General features: G+C 51.5%; 2 protein-coding genes across 5 annotated transcripts; both read left to right on the top strand.

Moving 5' to 3' along the window:
- The first annotated feature begins 105 nt into the window (after positions 1-105).
- Positions 106-9,879, top strand: TBCCD1 (TBCC domain containing 1). Of its 3 annotated transcripts, none has more exons than XR_012587461.1 (7): positions 106-546; positions 627-776; positions 3,499-3,865; positions 4,850-5,036; positions 5,188-5,641; positions 8,588-8,746; positions 9,335-9,879. XR_012587461.1 is itself a non-coding variant. In XM_074590395.1 (7 exons), the coding sequence occupies exons 1-6, from the start codon at positions 214-216 to the stop codon at positions 8,715-8,717; spliced, it is 1,665 nt and encodes a 554-aa protein (XP_074446496.1). In that variant the 5' UTR covers positions 106-213; the 3' UTR covers positions 8,718-8,746; positions 9,335-9,879. The 3 variants fall into 3 exon arrangements, 1 of the variants encoding a protein (XP_074446496.1); XR_012587460.1 differs by having other exon boundaries at positions 5,188-5,685; positions 8,588-9,025; XM_074590395.1 differs by having other exon boundaries at positions 5,188-5,685.
- Positions 9,880-11,458: 1,579 nt separating this feature from the next.
- CRYGS (crystallin gamma S) lies at positions 11,459-19,035 on the top strand. Of its 2 annotated transcripts, none has more exons than XM_074592821.1 (3): positions 11,459-11,730; positions 16,523-16,765; positions 18,709-19,035. In XM_074592821.1, exons 1-3 carry the CDS (start codon positions 11,710-11,712, stop codon positions 18,979-18,981), a joined length of 537 nt encoding a protein of 178 aa, XP_074448922.1. In that variant the 5' UTR covers positions 11,459-11,709; the 3' UTR covers positions 18,982-19,035. The 2 variants fall into 2 exon arrangements, with proteins under 2 accessions (XP_074448922.1, XP_074448921.1); XM_074592820.1 differs by having other exon boundaries at positions 11,459-14,358; positions 15,138-16,765.
- Positions 19,036-20,712: the final 1,677 nt, after the last annotated feature.

Raw genomic sequence — 20,712 nt, 5'->3', positions numbered from 1 at the left:
TATCGCCGCACGGGACGGAGAGCTCTCTCCAATCAGAGGGTGCAGCGTTTATTCCCGCCTCCGCCCTGGCTACAGCAGCCAATCGCATCTTCGGGGAGGGGGCGGTCCTGCCCGGAGTCCTCCAGGGTGCGAGGGAAGGGCCGTCTCGTTGCTCCGCGCCGCCGCCGCCGCTCTGTGCGGCACCGGAAGCGGGGTGTGGCGGCGGTGGTCGCCATGGAGGCCCCGGTGCGGCTGTGGGTGAAGACGGAGCCGTTCCTGGTGGGGGCCCTCCCCGCCCCGCCGCCCGCCCGCCTCGGTCCCCACTACCTGCGGAAGATGGCGGCCTACGCCCGGGCTCGGGCGGCCGAGGGCTGCTTTCCGCGGCTGTCGTGGCCCCGCTGGCGGCACATCGCCTGCGGGAAGCTGCAGCTGGGCCGCGGCCTGGCCTGGCTCTACTTTGAGCTCTTCCACAGCCTCTTCCGGCCGGACCCGCCGCGCAGCCTTGAGTGGGCCGAGGCCGAAGCGGCCTGCGCCGGCCCCGACGAGCTGGAGCAGGAGCGGAGCAAGGCAGGAGCCCCATCCCGGGCCGGGTGGCATGGGGAGAGCCCAGCCCATCCTAATGCCTCTTTTTCTCCCCTCTTGGCTAGCTGTCAGTAGACACTCTGCAGTTCCTGCTCTTCCTGTACGTCCAGCAAGTGAACAAGGTCTCTCTGCGAAGGTCTCTGATTGGGGAGGAATGGCCCAGCCCCAGGACCAAGTCTCCCAGCCTGACTGGAAAATCCGCCAGCGAGAATAAGGTATTTGTGGCCATAGGATTCTCCTTGCGCGGCTGTGTGGGAAACTGGAAAGTCGTGCCTTGAGGTGGGTTGAAAAGTGGCAGGTTTGTTCCTGGGAGGGTATAACCCTGCCTGCGGTGAAGTTTAAACTAGAGTCAAGTTGGAGACTGCTAAACAGTAAGTGAAATGAAGTTGGTGTATTCTCTGCAGCAAAAGTTGTCTATGGGAATTTCCTTAGAATCAGACTATCTGTGGAAGTTCTCTGAGTGTTGTCAGCTCTCCTTTTGAGGAGCAAGGCCAACAGTATCTTGGCCTGTATCAGCAACAGTGTGGCCATCAGGACTAGGGAAGAGATCGTCCCTCTCTACTGGGCACTGGTGAGGCCTCATCTCAAAAACTGTGTCCAGTTTTGGGCCCTTCACGACAAGAAAGACACTGAGGTGCTGGAGCGTGTCTAGAGAAGGGCAACGGGGCTGGTGAGGGGTCTGGAGCACAAGTCTTGTGAGGAGCAGCTGAGGGAGCTGGGGGTGTTCAGCCTGGAGAAGAGGAGGCTGAGGGGAGACCTTCTCTCTCTCCACAACTCCCTGAAAGGAGGGTGTAGCCGGGGGGGGGGTCGGTCTCTTCTCCCAAGGAACAGGTGTTGGGACAAGAGGAAACAGCCTCAAGTTGCACCAGGGGAGGTTTATGATAGATATTAGGAAAAATTTCTTCACCGAAAGAGTTGTCAAGCATTGGAACAGGCTGCCCAGGGAAGTGGTGGAGTCACCATCCCTGGAGGTATTTAAAAGCCGGGCAGATGTGGTGCTTAGAGATATGATTTAGTGGTGGTTGGGGCAGTGTGAGGTTGATAGCTTTACGTAATGATCTTAAAGGTCCCTTCCGGGCTTGACGATTCTATGATTCTGACTGCCTCTTTGCTTTTTCTGTTAGCCAAACAGGAAGGAAGCTTTTCTTACGTTGGAGGCTGCTTTCCCCTAATTCGCTCCAGAGTATTAGGATCACAGGGTCTTTCCTGGCAAAATTACATTAAGCCGTATTTCAGAGAGGGGAGTGAGTTAGTCGGCTGTAGACCAACCACATGAAAATGTTGAAGTCCCTCTAAAGTATTTTGAAAGAAGATAAGTGAGCTGGGTGTATTCAGTGCAGCTTGTGGGCAGCTCTGTATTTGAGCGTGAATTACAGATTCACAGCATTGTTATGAAGGTGGGCTGTAAACCTCAGCAGATTTCTGTCGTGACTATGTGTTATGAACTAGTGAAATGTAATTTGGGACAAGCTAAAATGATTAAAATGATTAAAAATAGGGACTGGGTGACTCTATACTGAAAGGTTGAGCAAATGGGAAAAGAAATCATAGAATCATAGAATGGTTAGAGTCAGAAAGAACTTTGAAGATCATCCAGTCCCACCCCCCTGCCCTGGGCTCTCTCAGCCTGTCCTCCCAGCAGAGGGGCTCCAGCCCTCCCAGCATCTCCGGGGCCTCCTCTGGCCCCGCTCCAACAGCTCCGTGTCCTTCTGCTCTTGGTGCCCCAGAGCTGGAGGCAGCACTGGCGGAGGGTCTCCCCCGAGCGGAGCAGAGGGGCAGAATCCCCCCCCTCGCCCTGCTGCCCATGCTGCTGGGGATGCAGCCCAGGCTGCGGGGGGGTTTCTGGGCTGCCACCGCACATTGCTGTGTCGTGTTGAGCTTCTCACCCACCAACACCCCCAAGTCCTCCTGAGATGAGAGGAACTGATACAGGACTGTGTGTTGGATGGCTGTGGAGCATCCAGTGTTATTTAAAAGTCGATGTTTTCTTTTAACTGCTACTCAGGTATAGCCATTACATAAAACTGTGGACAGGAAGGAGGTGCATCCTCCCAGAGGTTTTGGTCCCGATGAGATTGGGGCGCTCTCCACTGGTGTTTTCTCTGAGCGATGGGGTGAGATTCCCCCAGCTTCAGTGATGCCTGATGTGAACCGTGCCCCTTTTTGAAATGGTGTAGCAAGGCTCGTCCGGTGTGAGAGGGTCTCTTTCACAGTGCAGGGATCTCCAGCCGCAGGACAAGACACTCGCAGCTGCTGGTTACATCCTTTTGGCTACAGTCCTCATGGATGGTGAGGACAACGTGTAATCACAGCTGTGTGTTGCTTGTTCTGCAGTTGTCAGGCCAGCAAACGTTGTCTTTGTTAATGTCTGCCATCATTCTAGTCTCCTGCTTTTTTTTTGGGTCTGGAGCCCTTTAGAATTTGAACTAATGGTTCTTTCAGAGGTCGTTTGGTTTATTGGTCCGCTCGCCTGTGAAGAAATGACCCTCTGCTTTTTTTTTTCCCCGCAGTGCCTCAGAAGGCGGCACTGAATCATATCTGAAGGTCTGAAACAGATGGAGTGATTTTGCAATAGTGCAGTTGCAAGACCTTGACTGTCAGTTATTGATTTGTTTCCTACCTTCAGTTGCCAGCAGTAGCTGGCTGAATTTGTGTGGGAAGGATTGTAGGAGAGTCTGTTACTGCTTTCTAGAATGAAATATTTGGTACTTGGAGTTCGAATAAAATGTTTTTTTCTTTTTGGGGGGAAATTGCTCTCTGTGTTTTGGAAAAGCAGAGCAGCACAAGCAGTGAGTAGGAGACAGCATCACATTTGACTTGCTTTCCCTCTTTTAGAATGAGTGTAAGTGAGGATGCATTATATAAAGTTGGTGTTGATGGAACTCGTCAGCTCTGTGAGAACTCACCACCTTCTTGTGTGTTTTTCTGCCCGCTAAGAACTGGAGCGATCAGGACCACTGTGCCTTCGTGCAGAGCCACCTCTCGGATATGCTGGAACTGCTGCTGGAGCCGGAGCAGCTCACTGCCTCCTCCCATTCCACCCACAGTAGCTTGGTGTCCTATGAAGCTGTCCGTGCCCTCAGCTTTCTTATTGAAGGGGGTGTGAGCAAATCCAGGATGGTCCATCCTCTGCACGAGCTTGCCATCTGGCAGCCCTGTCACGGGCAGAACGGCTACTCAAAGGTCTCCAGAGCCTTTTCTTTCCCGAAGCTGGAGAGCTGGCTGCGGTCTTGCCTGACGACAAACCCTTTTGGAATGACTGCCTGCCTCAAGTCCGGGAAGAAACTCGCGTGGGCGCAGCAAGGTAGCTACATGTCCTGCCTTTATTTTTAGAAATAACTTCCCAGCCTTGGCTTCTCTTGCTGTCCAGGCATCTGACAGTTGTGGGGGGGCTTGCCTCTTTTTCCCCCTACTGTCAGTGGGGATGGGGAAAGTGACAGCTTAGAGGCGAGTCTGGGGGACTAGAGGGTGCTGCGTGACATCTGTGGGTATTTTTCTGGTCCTTGGATAACATTTGTAAGCAAACATTAATGACTTTATTTTCAAAGGCTCCTCTAAGTGAGGCCAGCATCACTATCCTCGTTATCCAAGTACAGCTAGACACAGAGAATAGATGACGTGATGTGTGTGGGGCAAAGTTGGGAACTGGTCTAGGTTTCCTTGCCTTGAATTGCATTCCTTCACCTGTAAGGACACAGGAGCGGAGCTAAGGCACCTTTCAGCTTAGGAGAAAAAAAATTAGGTTAAACTGTTGTTTCCTCTGACTGCACAGTGGTAGGAGTGGCAGTGTGTTAGGTAGGACGGTGAGGTTACTCAACAGTTGTACTGTAGAGGGAGCATTTCACTGTCTTAAAACATGCAGTTCCTGCTTTCAACATAAAACTTACCCTATGGATCTTCCTGCCAAGCTGTCTTCTGTTAAGGAACAAACTTCTGGAAATGGAGGTGCCTAGGTCAGGGCTGTCTGTAGCTTATGGGAGGCTTTAGCTGCCCCTGAATAATCTTGAAGTGGTTTTGATCTTTCAATGTGCCCTGACTTCTGGAGCTTCTTTCTGCTACGTACTGCTGACCTGCCCAGTAGGCATGGGTGGATGGTATGACTGGTGCGTGAAGTGGTGCAGTTTGATGGTACCATCCTTGAGGTTTTGGGTTGATTATTTTTTTTGAGGGATTGCTGAGTGATGTGGGCAGTGAACCGTCATGTCTGTGTCTCTGTAAGAATCAGGTATAGCCTTTATGTGCTTTTTTTTAAAAATTTTTAAATGTGTTGGTTAACTTTATTTTGCAGTTGAAGGAACAACCAGGAGAGCAAAGATTGCCTGCAATACTCGTGTGGTGCCTGAGGTGTTCCCCATGGTGATAATGAGCCAGGTGTACAAGCAGACGCTGGCCAAGAGCTCAGACACCCTGGTGGGGGCTCACGTAAGAATTCATCGCTGCAACGAGTCCTTCATTTATCTCCTCTCTCCTCTCCGGTGAGTTCTTGTTTTCCTGAGGCATAGATAGATGTTTTTTCAGCAAGTGTGTTCAAGCACTAAGTTCTTTTTAGTCCATCTAAAGCAGTGAAAAAATCCTGGTTTCGGTCTTTCCTGCTCACTGTGTTCTCACTCTCTTGTTCTTTTGCAGATCCGTGACCATTGAGAAGTGCCGGAATAGCACTTTTGTCCTTGGCCCTGTGCAGGCATCTGTTCATGTCCACAGCTGTGACAATGTCAAGGTCATTGTGGTTTGCCATCGTTTGTGCCTTTCTTCCACTTCCAGCTGTACTTTTTACATTCTCACGCCTACCCAGCCTCTCATCCTCTTGGGGAACGAAGCAGTCAGCTTTGCCCCTTTCCACACCCATTACCCCATGCTTGAAGACCACATGGCTCAGGTGGGCTTGGCCACTCTGCCAAACTACTGGGACAGCCCCATGCTGGTGTGCAAGGAGAGCGGCGATACGAGTGTCTTCCGCCTCCTGCCGCCCTCGGACTTCTACACCTTTGTGATCCCTTTTGAGATGGAAGGAGACACCACGGAGACTCCGGGGGGGCTTCCCCATGCGTATCAGAAGGCGCTGAGTCAGCGAGAGCAGAAGGTACAGATCTGGCAGAAAACTGTGAAGGAGGCAGGCCTGACCAAGTGAGTGCTGCATCCGAACAGGCACGGGTGAGCTGCGTTGCAGCTCCGCTTGGCCATACAAACAGGAGATTCATTTGATGTGGTTCAACAAAAATGCTTTAATAGTGGGTTGGTTTGTGTGAGCCTTGTCTTACACGCCATTTATGGAGTTTTAGTAATTAGCAATCTTGGGATCCTGGTCTTTGCTATTAATATACATTCACAATTGTAACTCTGAGGGAGGTGCTTTGTCGTGATTGCATTTTCCTAGCTTGCGAACATCAAGGAAAAGCATGCCTAGGTACTGCTGAGGGCCGAGGTGAGGGCTCCACCCTGGCAGTAAGAGTTTACAGCCTACCTTGCGCTGGCTACTGTCTCTTTGCTGTCTCTCCTCTGCTTCCAGTGTCGCGTGCTGCCGTGGGTGAGATCTGGGTGCGTACCCTGAACAATAGCTCGACTAATTACTGGCCTGCAGCTGATTGGTGGTCACTCTTAGCCCAAGCTTTACACTGAGATTGAAGCTTTAAAATACTGTCCCATCTGTTGTTGAGATGAGCTAAGGACGTGCATGTGAACCATTCCAGCAGGTCTCCTCAGGGACAGTAGCTTTTAAAGTCGTCTTTATCAGATTGCATGGAATTCTCTGCCCAACTTTTCCTGTGCTAGCTAGGCCCGCCCTAGCCCATCTCATGTGCTGATGGGTGTCTGTTTGCTTTCTCAGCACCTATTGCTGAGTTCTGAAAAAGTTCACTTTGCTTCCTTTGTCAGCGTGCTTTCTTCTGCAGCCAGCCAGATCGGGCAAGGGTACAAATCTCTGCCGACTTTAGTTTAGCTGCTTTTATGTTTTTGTGGACCTTTTTGATGTGGCAACTTCCTCTGGGGAGCACAGAATATGAAAACCTCCTCTTGGGTCAAACTGTCAACACTTCCCATCATACCACGCTGAGGAGTTCTAGTCCGTTTGATCATCTGTTGTTTTGGAGGAGCTCCCTCTGCTTCCTGTGTTCCTTTCTGAAACCCAGGTGCCTCTGTGCCAGGCAAGGAGGAGCCTGCAGCTTGAAAGAGCTCTAGACTGGGAGAGAGGAAGGATTCTGGGGCGGGGTTTGGCTACAGGTGGGAGGGTGGCTGAGCAGTAGTGACCCAGTAGTGGTGACTAAAATATAAAAACCTTCAAAATTCTCAGTCCTTGAGTCTTGAAGGGCAGCAGAGAGGAAAGCGGTAACTTCAGCCCTTGTGCTAGCGTCATCTGTTATGTCTATCAACCTCATCTAAGGTGCTTCTTCCCCCTGCAGCCGTTGTCCTCCCAAGGCTGCTGCTTCTCACCCCAGGGCTTTGCGAAGGTGTTTCCCCTCTCAAAATTTTACTGTTAAAAAATGTGAGGTGATACAGATGATGTGCTTAGATTTAACATCCTCTACAGCAGTCACAGGAGGCAAGAGCTCGGTATTGGAGTGACTTATTTCATAAAAGGGGAAAAACTGTGCCAGGTTTAGAAGCTTGCTGAAAGGAGACTGGGCAGCTGACAGTGTACAATGTCTCCTGCAGGCAGGGAAACAACTAGGGAGACAAGTAGGAAGCTTAGAGCAAATAGGATATCAGACTTGTAGAAAGAAAAAGCTGCCATGCTTGAACTGGGAGGTGAAAGAGACCGTGAGAAATAAGAAAACGTCTTTCAAGAAGTTGAAGTTGTCTGAATGAGGAAAGTGGGGCAAAAAAAGAATGTAAATCCTGCCAGGCTGAAAGCAAAAACCCCGTAAGACAGGAACAGTAAGACAGCATGAGGAACAACTTGCAAAAGCATAAAATCCTGTTTCTTCTTTTTTGGAGCATATCAGACACAAAGTCTTTCAGGGTCAGTAGCAGATCAAGGTATATAAAAAGCATGCAGAGAAGATAAAACCATAAGGGAAGAAAGAAGTGGCTGCCTTTGTGTTCACATTCACTGGGGAGGAATTTAGGTTAGTTTCTGTCCTAGAACCCTGCTTTCTGGGGAATGTCTCAAATGGAAGCGATAGTACAAAGGAGAGCCTTTAACTTGAAAAAAGGCCGGGGTACACCAAGCCTCTCTGAACTGGAGTGGCACGAAACTGCATAGGTCTGCTTTGCTGCTTTTCCCAGTACAGGATGGGATCAGCCCACCAAATTAGGAATGGGTTCAAAGCAAAAAACAGGTAAACTGTCCACAGGGTATTGAAAATGTTCGTGTTTTACGTGGGTTCTGAAAGGAATTGCGTAAGCTCGGAGGAAAAAAAGTGCAGCAGGAGTTACTCAATACTCGTGTCACCGTTGGCTTAAGAAATTGTGGAGCTGAGATGATGCCAGGTGTCTGGGATGCTATTCTGGAGAAATATTGCCGTGAGCCTGCACTGCTCTTGGACATCCACCAGTGGCAGAGGCAGAGCCTGAGCGAATTATATACCCCGTTATTGCTGGTCTTATAAAAAAACATCCCAGAAGTTATTTGCCAGTAATGGGAATTATTTGAGGAGTGTTGTTTAGATGCACATTTTTTTCCTGATCTCCATCCTCTCTCTTTCAGACACTGTCAGAAGACAATTTTGTGTCTTCAGTGCTTAAATGCTGGTTACTAATCTTCTTTTTCTCGCTTTTCAGACAAGTTTAATCTGTGCCCTAAAAAATAAAGCAGAGGCAGCCCTGTGGGGCAGGGTTGCTGTACTGGTGGGATGAGGGAGTTTGCATGACTTCCCTAACTCCACCAAGTTCTGCCTTTGGGGTTCATTGTATCAATATTCACTTGGTAAAAACCTTCTCTGGCCGGTACGGGCAGCTCATGAGCCAAGCCCAGCTCTTAGCTGATACATATGGAGGCTTGTTTTGGTAGTGAAGGTGAGGTTTAGAAGTAGAATACTATAAATAAATGTGACCTTTGCACACTTCCCTGCTGATTGTCTTTTGGTTTCAGGGATCAGCGGAAACAATTCCAGATGTTGGTAGAAAACAAATTCTACGAATGGCTGGTTCAGACAGGGAACCGTCAGCAGCTGGATAGCCTTGTTCCTCCTGCGGTAGGCTCCAAGCAGGCAGCAGGATAGCATCGTGTTCCTGTGCAGCGAAAGGAAGGGTGAGTGGAGGGCGTGTTTCTCTTGATTCTTCTCTGTCTAGAAGAATTGTCCCATGTTTCTGTGCACAGCCTGGGCAGAGGTAGAAGGCGTAGAAGACTGTTCAGTGAACATTCTCCCGAGAGCCTTGCGTTTGCTTTTCGTTCTTATCTTGCAGGCAAAACCGCTTTTCAATTTGAACCTATTCCCTGTGTACTCAGCACCCGCCTTGTTCTCTGCAGTTGTTCTGTTTGATTGGTCGGGCACATCTGTGTGCGTCTGGAAAGGCAGATAGGCATATCGTACGTAATCTGATGTAAAAACTTGTTTGAACAGCTGCTCTTTCAAAGAGGCTGTGTGCCTTGTCTGTACTTACCTGTCTCATTTTTTGCTTAAGAGAATCAAGACTTCAAATAATTCTTACTTTCTTTCTCTTCCCAAGTAGAAGTAGTTTAGGAGCTAGCAACAAGCCCTTGTTGTGTTTTTCTGCCATTGCATGTTTCAAACCATTAGAAAGTTGTGGCTTTTTTTTTTTTTCCTTTTTTTTAGTCTTTGAGTTGCTTTTTGAAGAACTGTTGGGAGTGAAATTTACTCTTCTTATTTTGTTACAGAGTTCTGGGAACAGGCAGCCATACGCTGAAAACAGTTCTCACTAAGACTTTGCTGCCATCCTGCCTGAACACACTCGACGTGGACGCGACGCCCAGCCTCGGCGTGGGTGGGACTGTCTGGTTGCTTTAGGAATTTTAATCACTGCCGCTTTCTCAGGAGTGTGCTGTAACTAGTCTGTTGATAACTGAGAAAGCGCATGTCACTAGAGGAAGATGAAGTACGTCTCGTTGCAGACCCTTTAGAGGGGAGGCTGTCATCGTGGTTAGCGTCTCCGTGGTGTGCAAGTATCCAGCAGCGCAGCACTTCCCAGTGCAGAGGTGGACGCGGCGCCCTGGGCATCGCGTGCATCTTTATGGTACGAGCTCGCCGTGCTGTTTTTATAAATGTGTAAAAGAAATGTTTGATTTTTTTATGAATGAAATTCAGTGGATTTTTATTTTTTTTTTATATGAAGGTGGCACTTAAGCAGTGTGATGATACGGCATTAACTTCCTTATATGTTTGCATTGTTTTGACAAATGTCAATAAAACAAGAGTTCTCGGATGAGCCTGGTGCGAGTCCTAGGGAAGGGGTTTTAACTGTACGGTGGGTGTTACAGGGACACAACCTCTTTGCTGCTAAGTGATGTCAGCTGGTCAGCTGAGAGAAAAGTGCTAATTTATTCACAGCCATGGAATTGAAGGTTTTGAAGGCTGCCCTGGCACAGCGTTTTAATACAAACACTCTTTCCGACCTTTAATATTTCTTGTAAAGAGTATCAACTCGGCTGAGTCCTGTTCTCGTGTGCTAGTGAAACCTGTCTTGGGGAGATGTGCTCGTAGCTGAACACCTAAATGAGCTGGGCAACACAGGCTAAGGCGTTGCGTGGAAGACCAAATGCAGCAGCTCTGTGCGCCTTCTGGAGAGCTATCCAGAGAGCGAGGGGAAGGCAAGGGCGTTTAGTGCTCTGCTGTGCACGGCTCTTCTGATGCTAGAATTATTCTGAAGGTCTCTCTTGGCTCCTTTTCTTGATGAAATATTTTGTGATGAAATACAAGGTGAGTTTATTCCAGTTAACCAACTTTTAAAGGGGGGGATGTTCAAAGTGACAGCTTTGAGATGTCCTAGTGAACCTCCTGAGTTGCCTTTCGATAGGTCGTGGATTGTGGCTGGGCTCTGATCTTCATAATACAGCATTTGGATAAAAAAATATCTGTTAAGTGGCCTTACAGCTTTCCAGCAGCAAGAGCTGTAAGCAGCAGCACTGGGCGATCCAAGACACCTGAAATGGGAAGAAGGCGAGATGCTGGTGAGCACGTCTGTCTCAGACTGTCATATCTGCCTGCATTTAGCGGAGCGGTGGCAGCGTACATGGGGTGGCATGCAGAGCTGCTGCTGCGAGACTGCTTGTCCTGACAGATTTGAAAATAGGGTCTGTGCGTTTCAGGCGCTGCTGTGCCAAATTCGTTTCCCTTTGTCTTGCTAAGCCTTTCGGGCTGGTGCAGTGAATAGCTGCAGAGGTGTTTTTTCATCATGCGCTGGCGGGGGGGTGTGGGTGTACATAAGCCAGCAATCCTTGCCCTCCCTGCTCGCTGGGCCAGAGCGTGGCTAAAAGAAATACTTTTGCTCAAACTGCAGATGGCGGTTTAAGAGTTTTGAGTTGAATTTGTGACACTGGCAGACTTTGTCAGAAATTTGGGCACTGTTCTCTACTATCTGATGTGTGAAATCGCTCGCTTTGGGGGTGTGCGGCCATGCATTCTTCTTTTTCTCTGTTGGGCCCCATTTGGTGCAATACTAGCTCAAGCTGAGGGTGTGCTATAAAAATATGCAGCCTCTGCTGCGCAGGTGTTTCCATTGGGAGCTTTTGGAGTGGAGCCTCTACGCGGAGGCTGTTCTTTGCAAGCCTGCGGTGCCTGGCCTGGGTGCGTGTTCCCCGTTTCCCAGCTGCATCCTTTGCTGCATGGGAACGTTCTCCAATAAGTATCAGTTCTCTTCCTCACGCATGAGGACGGGCCTTTTAGAGCCGCCGAGGATGCCGTCTTGTTTAACATGCTTGGAAGGGAGAGAGCAGCCAAATCGCCCCCCGTCCTCCAGGACTTGGCAGGGGGCTGCGTGTTTTGAGTGCGTTTGGCAGAGTTTTGGTGTTCTGAGTCAGCAAATGGTAACAAAGGGAGGATGGCGAAGCCTTCCTTTATTCCATAATCCTGTTTGCTTTTCTGGAAACCGTCTATAGCCTCAGAATCACTGACTCAATTTTTGGATCCTATTCTCATGACGAAGCGGCTGTCTGGTTTAAAACGAGCCCATTATAAAAAGGGTGCCTCGGATCCTGGCTGTTTGTAACAGCTTCTGACGTTCCTCCAGCACCGGGGAGCTTGGCTGGAACAGAAAATGTCCAGAGCTGGAACCAAGGTAAGTTTATTTGCAGCCTACACATGATTGTGGCTAGGAGTACAGAATTTATCAAGGGTAAGTTGTGGAGAAACTGTGGTATCTTTGTTCTGTCGACAGCTTTCCCCTCTGTCAGTCTGTCGGCAAGAGGAGGTGCCTGAAATCCCTCCCCAAATGGAGGGAAGCTGGAGCTGAGCCCTCCCTAGTCTTTTCCCAGATCTTGGCTGTTTCCTCTAGGTGTGGCTCCGCGAGAGGACGGAGTCGAACACAGTGACTGACTGGTGAGGGGGTATTTTAAAATACACCGGGACCTGATGTCTTGTAAATTGACGGTGGCTGTGCCAGCAGCGAATGTGACGAGCCGCATTTGCAGAGCGGAGTCTCGTGGAAGGCTGCCTTGGGAGGAGCTGAGCCGCAACGCCAGCGGCAGCCGCCACATCCCCCTTCCATGGTGGAACAAAGGGTGTGCTGCGAGAGAAGGACGCCTGGATGATGACCATAGTGCCGAAGGCAATAGCATTCCCTGAGAGATTCACCGTCCTCGTGATTTGGTGGAATCGGCAGAGATGAATTTAAACCGGAGGAGGTGGTAGATCAGAACAGCTAGAGTGACGTGCATCAGATGGGGATCTAGCTCTAATGCTACGGCCTTCAGTCTTGAAGTTAGCCGAGCTGAGCTGGCTGGTCACGCAGACCATGTTGCAAGGTTGGGACTGGGCAGGGATAAACAGCTGGGAAAGGAAGGTGAGAACTTTGGGCTAGTGGCCAGTGTCCCCTGTGAAGTGTTAGACAACCGTTAAGAGGCTGCGGACAGACCTACATCTTTCCGTGGTATTAGTTTTGCTTTTGGGTTACATTCCTTTTAACCTGTGGAGGCTGTAAGACCCCAGGGGGCAGAGAGTTTGGAAGCAGAGTGGTTTTGTAGGCAACTGGCTGGCGCTGTGGGAGACCTGGATTCAGTCTCTGTTTCTCCCCACCTTTTGTCTGTGATCTTGGCTCAAAGTCGTTTGGCTATTTCTGAGCAGTCTTTAGGAACCGAGGGGGGTGTGCCGCTTCCTTCCAACCTGGTGGCCATCAGACTGCGGTCTATGTACCCGTGCGTAAAGAAGGTGCTGGGGGAGATGTGACTGATTCACGCTCAAGTCTCCTTAAGTCTCTTAAAGAGACTTAAACACATGCTGCCTTTACCCCTGCTGAAAGCCGTGGCCCCTGTGAGCGTGCGACAGGGAATTTGTTGATTGTGTGCTGCCGTGGTGCCGCAAAAGTGTCCGAGAGGAGTTAAGTCAGTGATAGAAAAGATGACATCTGCACTCTCTGTGCCATGCTCTTGCCTAGCACGTTCCAGGGAGAAGAAAAGGGCAAAGGAGAGAATGAAACGCTATTTCTCGCAACCTAAGCAAGCCGTCTGCCCTAGAAAGGGGTTACTGCCCCGATGCTGCTTGCTTAGAAGGCAGTGGGCACTACTGGTTATTGCTTACAGTTATTGTTTATGAGTTTCCTTCTAACAGAGCTGCTGTTGGGAAGAAATATGATACCTGCTATGAGGTGGCCAAGGGAGAAAGAGTGTTACAGTCCCGTAAGGAAGCTCTGCTATGGCAAATTGTTATCTGGCAGGTAAAGCCCCAAAAAAGCAAAGTTTGGGCAGTGAGCGGTTACCAGGTTCGTGCTGCGAGCAGAGCAACTGGGATGGCTCTACTGAAGGAAGGCGATTTGCATCGGAGTAAGATGCAGCTGAAACAAACTGACGAATCTGGAACTGAAATCTGTAATTCACCTGTCATTATGCTGCAGGTGAAAAGCATCAGTCTGGTCTGTTTGTGCCTGAATCATTAGAGGAGAGCTGAGAAGCGCTGAGTGTGAAGGTCTGAAATGACTTGAGGGTGTCTGCAAAGAGCTGTGGTGGAGAATGGGTGGGCAGGAGCCCTGTCCTTAAGTCTTTACCTATAAACGGTCTCAGAATAGAGCAGCGAACGCTTTTGGTCACTGTTCTGTGGGAATGGTCGTACCCTTAATGTGCTCTCGGATTCCTTTGGCTTTGTGGCTTTATATAAGTACAGGGAAAACACCCTTGCGGGAACACCAGGTGGCTTTGCCAAATTGAAGTTCAGCTGTGTTAGGCTGGGTGGGGAAGGAACATCAAATGAGCTTTTTCTTTTCTGTTACAAAACTAAAGGCCAGCTTACCCAACGTCACGCACAGGTGCTGTGATAGGGCATCGCAAGAGAAGCTGGTTCTGCTGGATGCCAGCCGCGAAACCCGGGCAGCTCGTGCGGAGCCAGGACCAGAAGTGAGGGAGACCCGTTCCTTTCCCTCTGCCAGCCGCCCTCGGTGAGGCGGGAGGAGGCATCCCTCAGCCTGGGCGAGGTGCTGCCTGCACGGAGACCAGACCTGTGGTCTTACAGACGTTGGGCAGAGCTCCTCATCGAGCGTGCTGGGTGCTCACTGTGTGGACAGGAGCAGGACTGCCAGAGCCGAAGGGGCTGCAGAGCTCTGGGAGTGGGGTTGAAGAAGGGGAGAGCTCATCAGCTGTCCAAGCGAAGGGTAAGAGCGGAGCTGCGAAGATGCATCCCTGTGGACCAACCTGGGGAAGGTATTACTGGTGTGCTGTGGCTTCCTTGACCGCTGGCTTCAAGAAGAGGACTACTGGTGGTGAGTGATTGCCAAACCTCAGTGGGCAGGACTTTCAGCGTTGCCTCTGGGCTCGTGCTGGCAGGTTTTTCAGGTGATACCTCTAGGGACAAAGATCCAGAAGCAGGATCTGTAAAATAATGGCAGGGTTGTGGCTGGCAAGGGCGGACCAGTACGGTAAAATACCCAACAGCAGCAGTGTGGGAAAATACGAACGGGACATTTTAGTGCTTTTACAACTTTTATTCGCTTGCTGGAAAGATGGTGGTGATCTCCCAGCTCTCCATTGCGCTGAAGATGGGAAGAGCTTGTTCAGGAGGGAGAGAGGTGGGGCCAGGTTGCTTTGTGTGCGCCAGCTGCTTTGCAGTGGGAGATCAGTCCCTTGAAAGTAAGAGGAAAATGTGAGGGAAATAACATTATCCTTATGAAGGTCTATTAACAGTCCGCAAGACCAAGGACATAAATCCTCTGGCATGATTAGTCCAACTCCCCATATGCCTGGTCAGGCTGGTGGGATGCACTGACCAACCAGCTCTAGGAAAACTGTGGCCAACTGATTTTTTAACACAAAGTGAATGGAAAAAAAAAAAAAAAGTAGGCGGGTTGTCCTAGATTTGAATCTATCTCCTGGGTTGAAACTGTCCCAGTGAACAGTATTTTTAATGGCAGCAATGTTAGATCAGTCCCAGTAGCCAAAGCACCACAGGTGAAGTACAGCCAGCTTAGGAGGAAAAGGTGGGGAAAAACTATGGGGGAAAACGGATTACAGAGATGTTAGATGTTTAAATCATTGTGGCCAGAAAAATTCTTTACAGAGCATGTGGGGGAATTGTCTGAGGCAATCTCAGATGCTACCAAATAACCCGGCAGCGTGATGCCATACTGGAAGTCTGGAAAAGGTGAAACGTTGTCCTGAGTATGCACTGCATTGGATCAACCAACTTGCACGTCGACTGATTCAATGCAAGGCTCTAAAAGACCCTGCAGTAAGTCATCGAACTCCTGTTAAGGTGGAAGATGGGCTGAAAGGGGTCTGCTGAGACCAATTCATGTCAAACTCGTGTAATTTTTGGCATGGTCTGACTTCCTATTACTGTAAGCAAGAAAGGGATACAGTCAAAGTAGACGTGGTGGTTCGGGAACCCTTATTGCAAAGAGCAGCTCTTAATGAATAATCGTCATCTAGAAGGATCTAAAAATGGGGCTGTACAAAAGACTGGTCTGGATGTAGGGCTTGGCAATATTTCCACGAAGGGCTTTTTGAAGAAAGCACGTGTTGCCTCTCCGGGCCTGGCTGGGTCGGTGATACCTCGGGCAAGAGGAGTGGGATTTGCTCACCAGCTCTCGAGATCATTTTGAAACGGGTTGTGATCAAGTAGGGGAAAAAGTGTCCCCGAGCAAAGTGCTTTGCAGTCAGCTGCCCTGGCTGCTCTTGGGAAAGAAGTGTGGTGATGGATCGGAAATTCGTTAGCTGTATCACAAACTTGGAGCAACCAAAGCAGAAGAAGCCAACTGCAAATGCAATCCTCGGCTGTCTGAAGAACTGTGCTATCCGCCACGTAGGTGGAGCTCTCGTTTAGTTTTTCTTGGCACCGATAAAGCTCATGTGTTGTCCAGCTTTTGGTGTTGACTTTTGCGAAAGCAAATTGTGGACCTGTTAGAGTGGGGGCAAGGAGAATGATCACAGGGCTAGAAGACATGACCCAGGAGATGAGAGACCTCACCACCCCGTTATCAGTAAAGGTCTAACTGCAAACGCTCCGTAACCAGGTATAAATGAAGTGCTGCTTAGAACAGTCCGTTGACTACATATGGCTTCCTTGGCCATAATTGAGTAACTACTGATCTAGAGAAGGTGGAAGGGAAATGCATTAATAGTGTTTTGCTGCAAAGAGGACAGGGACTTCACCAAGGGAACTTTGGGTTGGATTGGGACAGAACTAGGTGCTGGGAAGGGCAAGACATGGGTGGCAGCTGGAGGTGTTGGGGCCAGACTGGTGAATCACCTGCCAGGGTTAGTTGGGATGCAGTTGATCCTGCTCAAGGGCTGGACTGGATGACTTTTTGACATCTCGAGGGCTCTTTTTTCAGGTATTTCACACTGTGATGTGGCTAGAATACAGACGTACGCATGTGCTGGGGGACAAGGAACCTCCCTGCTTTCCTTCCTCTGCTTGTGTTTCAGGTCACCTTCTATGAAGACAAGAATTTCCTAGGCCGTTGCTACGAATGCAACAGCGACTGCCCCGATTTTCACAACTACCTGAGCCGCTGCAACTCCATTCGTGTGGATGGAGGCACCTGGGTGGCCTACGAGAGGCCCAACTTTTCTGGGAACATGTACGTTCTGACGCATGGCGAGTATCCCGACTACCACCACTGGATGGGCCTCAATGACCGCCTAGGCTCCTGCAAAGCCGTCCAGATAGTAAGTGCAATCTCTTCCCGAGGGACACTTTAATTTAGATGCCTATCATTAAAGGATTTCAGCATGCTTGTGGGTGGCTCCCATCTTCCAGGGGACCCATGGGAGCTCCCTTGGAGAAGACGGCTAAAGGGGGTTTGCTCCTGCAGTCGTGCTCTGGGAATGGCAAGGTGTTTGGTGAGTGGAGAAGGTAAATCTCTTCCACCCTTGACTGCAATGGGAAAAAGCAGATCCCTTTGAGTGCTTTGTAGGTGAGTTTCCATATCTGCGTATTCCTCCAAGGACTTCATTGTCTGGGCATGTTGCTCCGAGGTTTGTCTCTTGCCTTCCCCCATCATGTGCTGCCAACTGATCCAAATCTGACAATGGACACAAGGCTTGTAACAGTGGGATGTAGATTTTGCAGGAGCACCTAGAGCCTCTTTAGCAAGCCAGGGCTCCCTTCTGATAGTGGGAACCGAATCTCATTGTCACCAAGCCCCTCTGGGCATGGGGAGAACAGCCTCAGGAGCAGATCTGGAGTGACCAGGAGTGGGAAGGGGATGCCTGAAGCCCTCCTTGGGCATGCTTGGAGCAGCCCGGTGTCTCCTGGTGTTAGGAGAGCACAGGGCAACGCGTCTCCCCACTGCAGCACGTGAACTGTTCTCATGCCCTCCTAACTGATGGTGGGGGGAGATGCTTCTCCAGCCTCTGCAGCACTTGTCCTTCCACCAGCCGGAGATGGGATAAATGTAGGTTTATGGGGAGCTGCGTTTACACCCCGTGGAAGTGCTGGATGGGATAAAGGAATAGAGGGAATGATCCCTTTGTGAAGCTTATGGGGAGCAGCACCCTTTAAAACTGGCCAGGATGGGCGCGTGGGTGGAGTGTGGGTTGGGGTTGAGTCACTATATGCTGCTGCTGCGTCTTTGCCGTTTGGTGGGGATCTGTGCATCGCTGACTCCAGTAGCACAGCCATGGTCTCCCACTGCATGGAGCAGGTCTACGCAGCCCTGAAGGGGTTTTGCTTTTATGTCTGGAGGTCTAACGCCCCTTTGAGGCTGTTGTGGGTTTGAGCTAGATCTTTCTATAGGTCAGGGAGAGTTTCCAGCCCGTTCAGGGCACTGATCTGGCATAAGGGATGGAGCCAAAACATGTGGGAGGTATAGCAGGAACACAGCTTCCTCCATGAGGGTGAAATGGGGGGGCTTTATCCTGCATATCCACCTGGTGCCTCTCTTCCCCTCCTGTGCTCGGGGGGGTCACATGGGGACCTGTGACACAGGCGTTGGGTCAGAGTGCCCCGGAGAAGCGGCAGTGGCAGTGCACAGATCCGAGAGACCCAGCTGGGGCTGGCAACGAGAGCGGGCTCGGGGAGGCGGGGGAGGACGGTGTCCGGGCAGCTGCAGATTAAAACCGCCGCAAGTGCCTTCAGGCAATGCGGCGCTTCAAATCGCAGTGGAAAATACCCGCGCTGTGTTTGCCTGTAATACAACCCAGCTGGGGTCACCAGCTCATTAAACTCCTCGTTGCCCGGAGGAGCGGGGAGTGGAGGGGGGTCCGTCTCTCCTCCTGGTGCTCGTGTGGGGTGGCTGAAGGGTTCAAGGCGGCAGCGGGACGGGCAGGCTGCCTGGGAGAGAGCGCCCAGCACCGGCTGAACGGGCCTCATCCCTCCCTGCAAAACTGGGGCTGCGGTGGGGGATTGGGCTGAAAGCGTTCTCTGCTCCAGCTCGTGCTTTTGCACATGATGTTTAGTCAAGAGCTACCCCAAGCAGTGCTTTTGGGGGCTGACGTTGAACCATTCAGCCCCGTCCTGGGGTGCTGGGTGGGTGGTTTGTACCTGATCCGAGTCTGACTGTGCCTCAGTGCTGCTCCCACCTGCTGGTGACCACCAGAGCCAGGGTTGTGTTGGTGCCTCCTTCCAGCCCTCTCCCATTTTCTCTCTCCCCCTTTTTTTTTTTTTCTAGCCAAGTGGAGGCCGGGGCCACATCCAGGTATTTGAGAAAGGAGATTTCGGCGGGCAGATGTTCGAAGCCACCGAAGACTGCCCTTCCGTCATGGATGAGTGGCACATGCGCGAGGTCCATGCCTGCAGAGTGCTGGAGGGCACCTGGGTTTTCTACGAGCATCCCAACTACCGAGGCAGGCAGTACCTGCTGCCCAAGGGGGAGTACCGCAAACCCGTGGAGTGGGGAGCGGCCAGCCCCGCCGTCCAGTCCTTCCGCAGCATCTCCCAGTGAGGCAGCCCAGTGACTGGGGTGCCGGAGGCCCTCAATAAAGCAACCGAGTCGCTCAGCTCAGCCTGTCCTTGCTTATTCCTGGGGTCTGCGTGCGAGTTATCCTGCCCTGGCAGAGCTGGTGTGGAGCCAAGCCTCCTCCGAACAAAACGCCCTCCTCCAGCCCCAGTTGCCTCCATCTCTGCGCTCTCCTTCCTCCCGGCTGGCCCCATGCCCTCCCTTCCATCCCACTGCTCCTCTCTGGGAAAAAGCCATCCCCAAGCCGGAGCTTGTGCTTGGCCAGTGGGGCAGTGGCACCACCCACCGCTGGGACTCCAGTTCTTGGTGCTGTCTGTGGGTGGCTTAGTCCGTCGTGACCCTGGGGAGTCCCTGCTTGCTGAGTCTCCAGCTGCTCTGGAGAAGGGGCTGCTGGTGGCTGAGGAGAAGGGATGAGGTCTGTATCCGTGCCACGTGCATTGAGACCCCCACCCTGGGGAGCCTGGGCAGGCAGCAGACGGCCTGTTGCTGGAGGAGCATGTCCCTCTCGTGATGCATGTGGTAACGGACCGGGGGGGAAAGTGGGGATGAGAGGTAGAGATCTCAGAGCAGGCAGGAGGGAGGTGGCCGCCAACTCCATGGGGGACGCTGGGGACCAGTGTGTCAGGTACAGGATGGCGCTTGTAGGTGTGAGACAAGGGGTCCGGCTGCTTAAAACGGGGCTAAGCGCCATGTCCAGCTGGGCAGCTGGAAGGGGAAGAAGAGGCTGGACGTGGACAGAGGTGGTGAGTGCCTCTGAAAGCCACCCTGGGATGGGAGGTTGCTGCTGAAGGATCTTGAAGGGCGGGAAGAGGTGCAGGGAGCGGCAGGGACCCTGGGGCTCCCAGTCAGCCCAGTTTACCACCAGCTGGAGCACCCCATTTTGTCCAGTGCCGCTAGATGTCAGGCTGGACCTGCGCCGTGGCTGCACTCCCGCGCTCAGGAATAACTGATGTCGGCTGCGTGGGGCACTGTGCTCCCGGGCACCCTGGGGACCCCCAGCCTGTTTGCATATTGAGCCAAGGGGCCTTGGGATAATGACGCTGGATGTAGAAGCAGAGCCCTTCTAGCCATGCTGCGCGGTCTCTTCCCGCTTGATGTATGAGGTTATTACGGAGCAGGGAGGCAGGTTAAGTGATGCTTGTCAAGCCGCGGTGCCGCAGTCCCCTGGGAACACAGCTGCCGGTGGGGAGTGGGAAGGGGCTACTGAGAGGGGCAGCTCCAGCCCCACGGGCTTCCCCCGGCACAAAGGTGGGCTGAAGAGAATCGTCTTCCTCCTCCTCCTGTGACCCTGCAGTTCACCCCCCCAACCTTAGCCCCCTGCCCTGTTTCAGTCCTTTGCTGCAAAGGGTGAGGCATCTTCTAGGACAACTTTGGTCCTTTCTCGTCCATCACGGGTCAGCAGGATGCAGACATTTTGGTCTTACGGTTGGGTCTTGGTGCATTTTTGTCCCCCAAAATATTTCTCCAGGACCAACCAACCCTCCCAGCTCCCGTTTTCCCCCTGGCTCCCATCAAAGCTCTCCAAGGGCTGCCGGCTCCTGCCCATGGAAGGCACCAGCTCCAGCACGGCCTGGCCCCCAGTTTTTGCAGGGAGCCTGTTGCCGTCCCCATTTTGGAAGGAAAACCTCCTGCAGGTAGGTGTACTCTGGCCAGTGCGTTTCCAAGCATCTCCTGCCCTGATTTTGGGCGATGTCTGCCTGGGCAGCGTGCTTGTCC

This window comes from Larus michahellis, chromosome 6 (genome assembly GCF_964199755.1).
Source record: "Larus michahellis chromosome 6, bLarMic1.1, whole genome shotgun sequence".
NCBI lineage: Eukaryota > Metazoa > Chordata > Aves > Charadriiformes > Laridae > Larus > Larus michahellis.
This window is presented reverse-complemented; position numbering and strand designations above follow the sequence as displayed.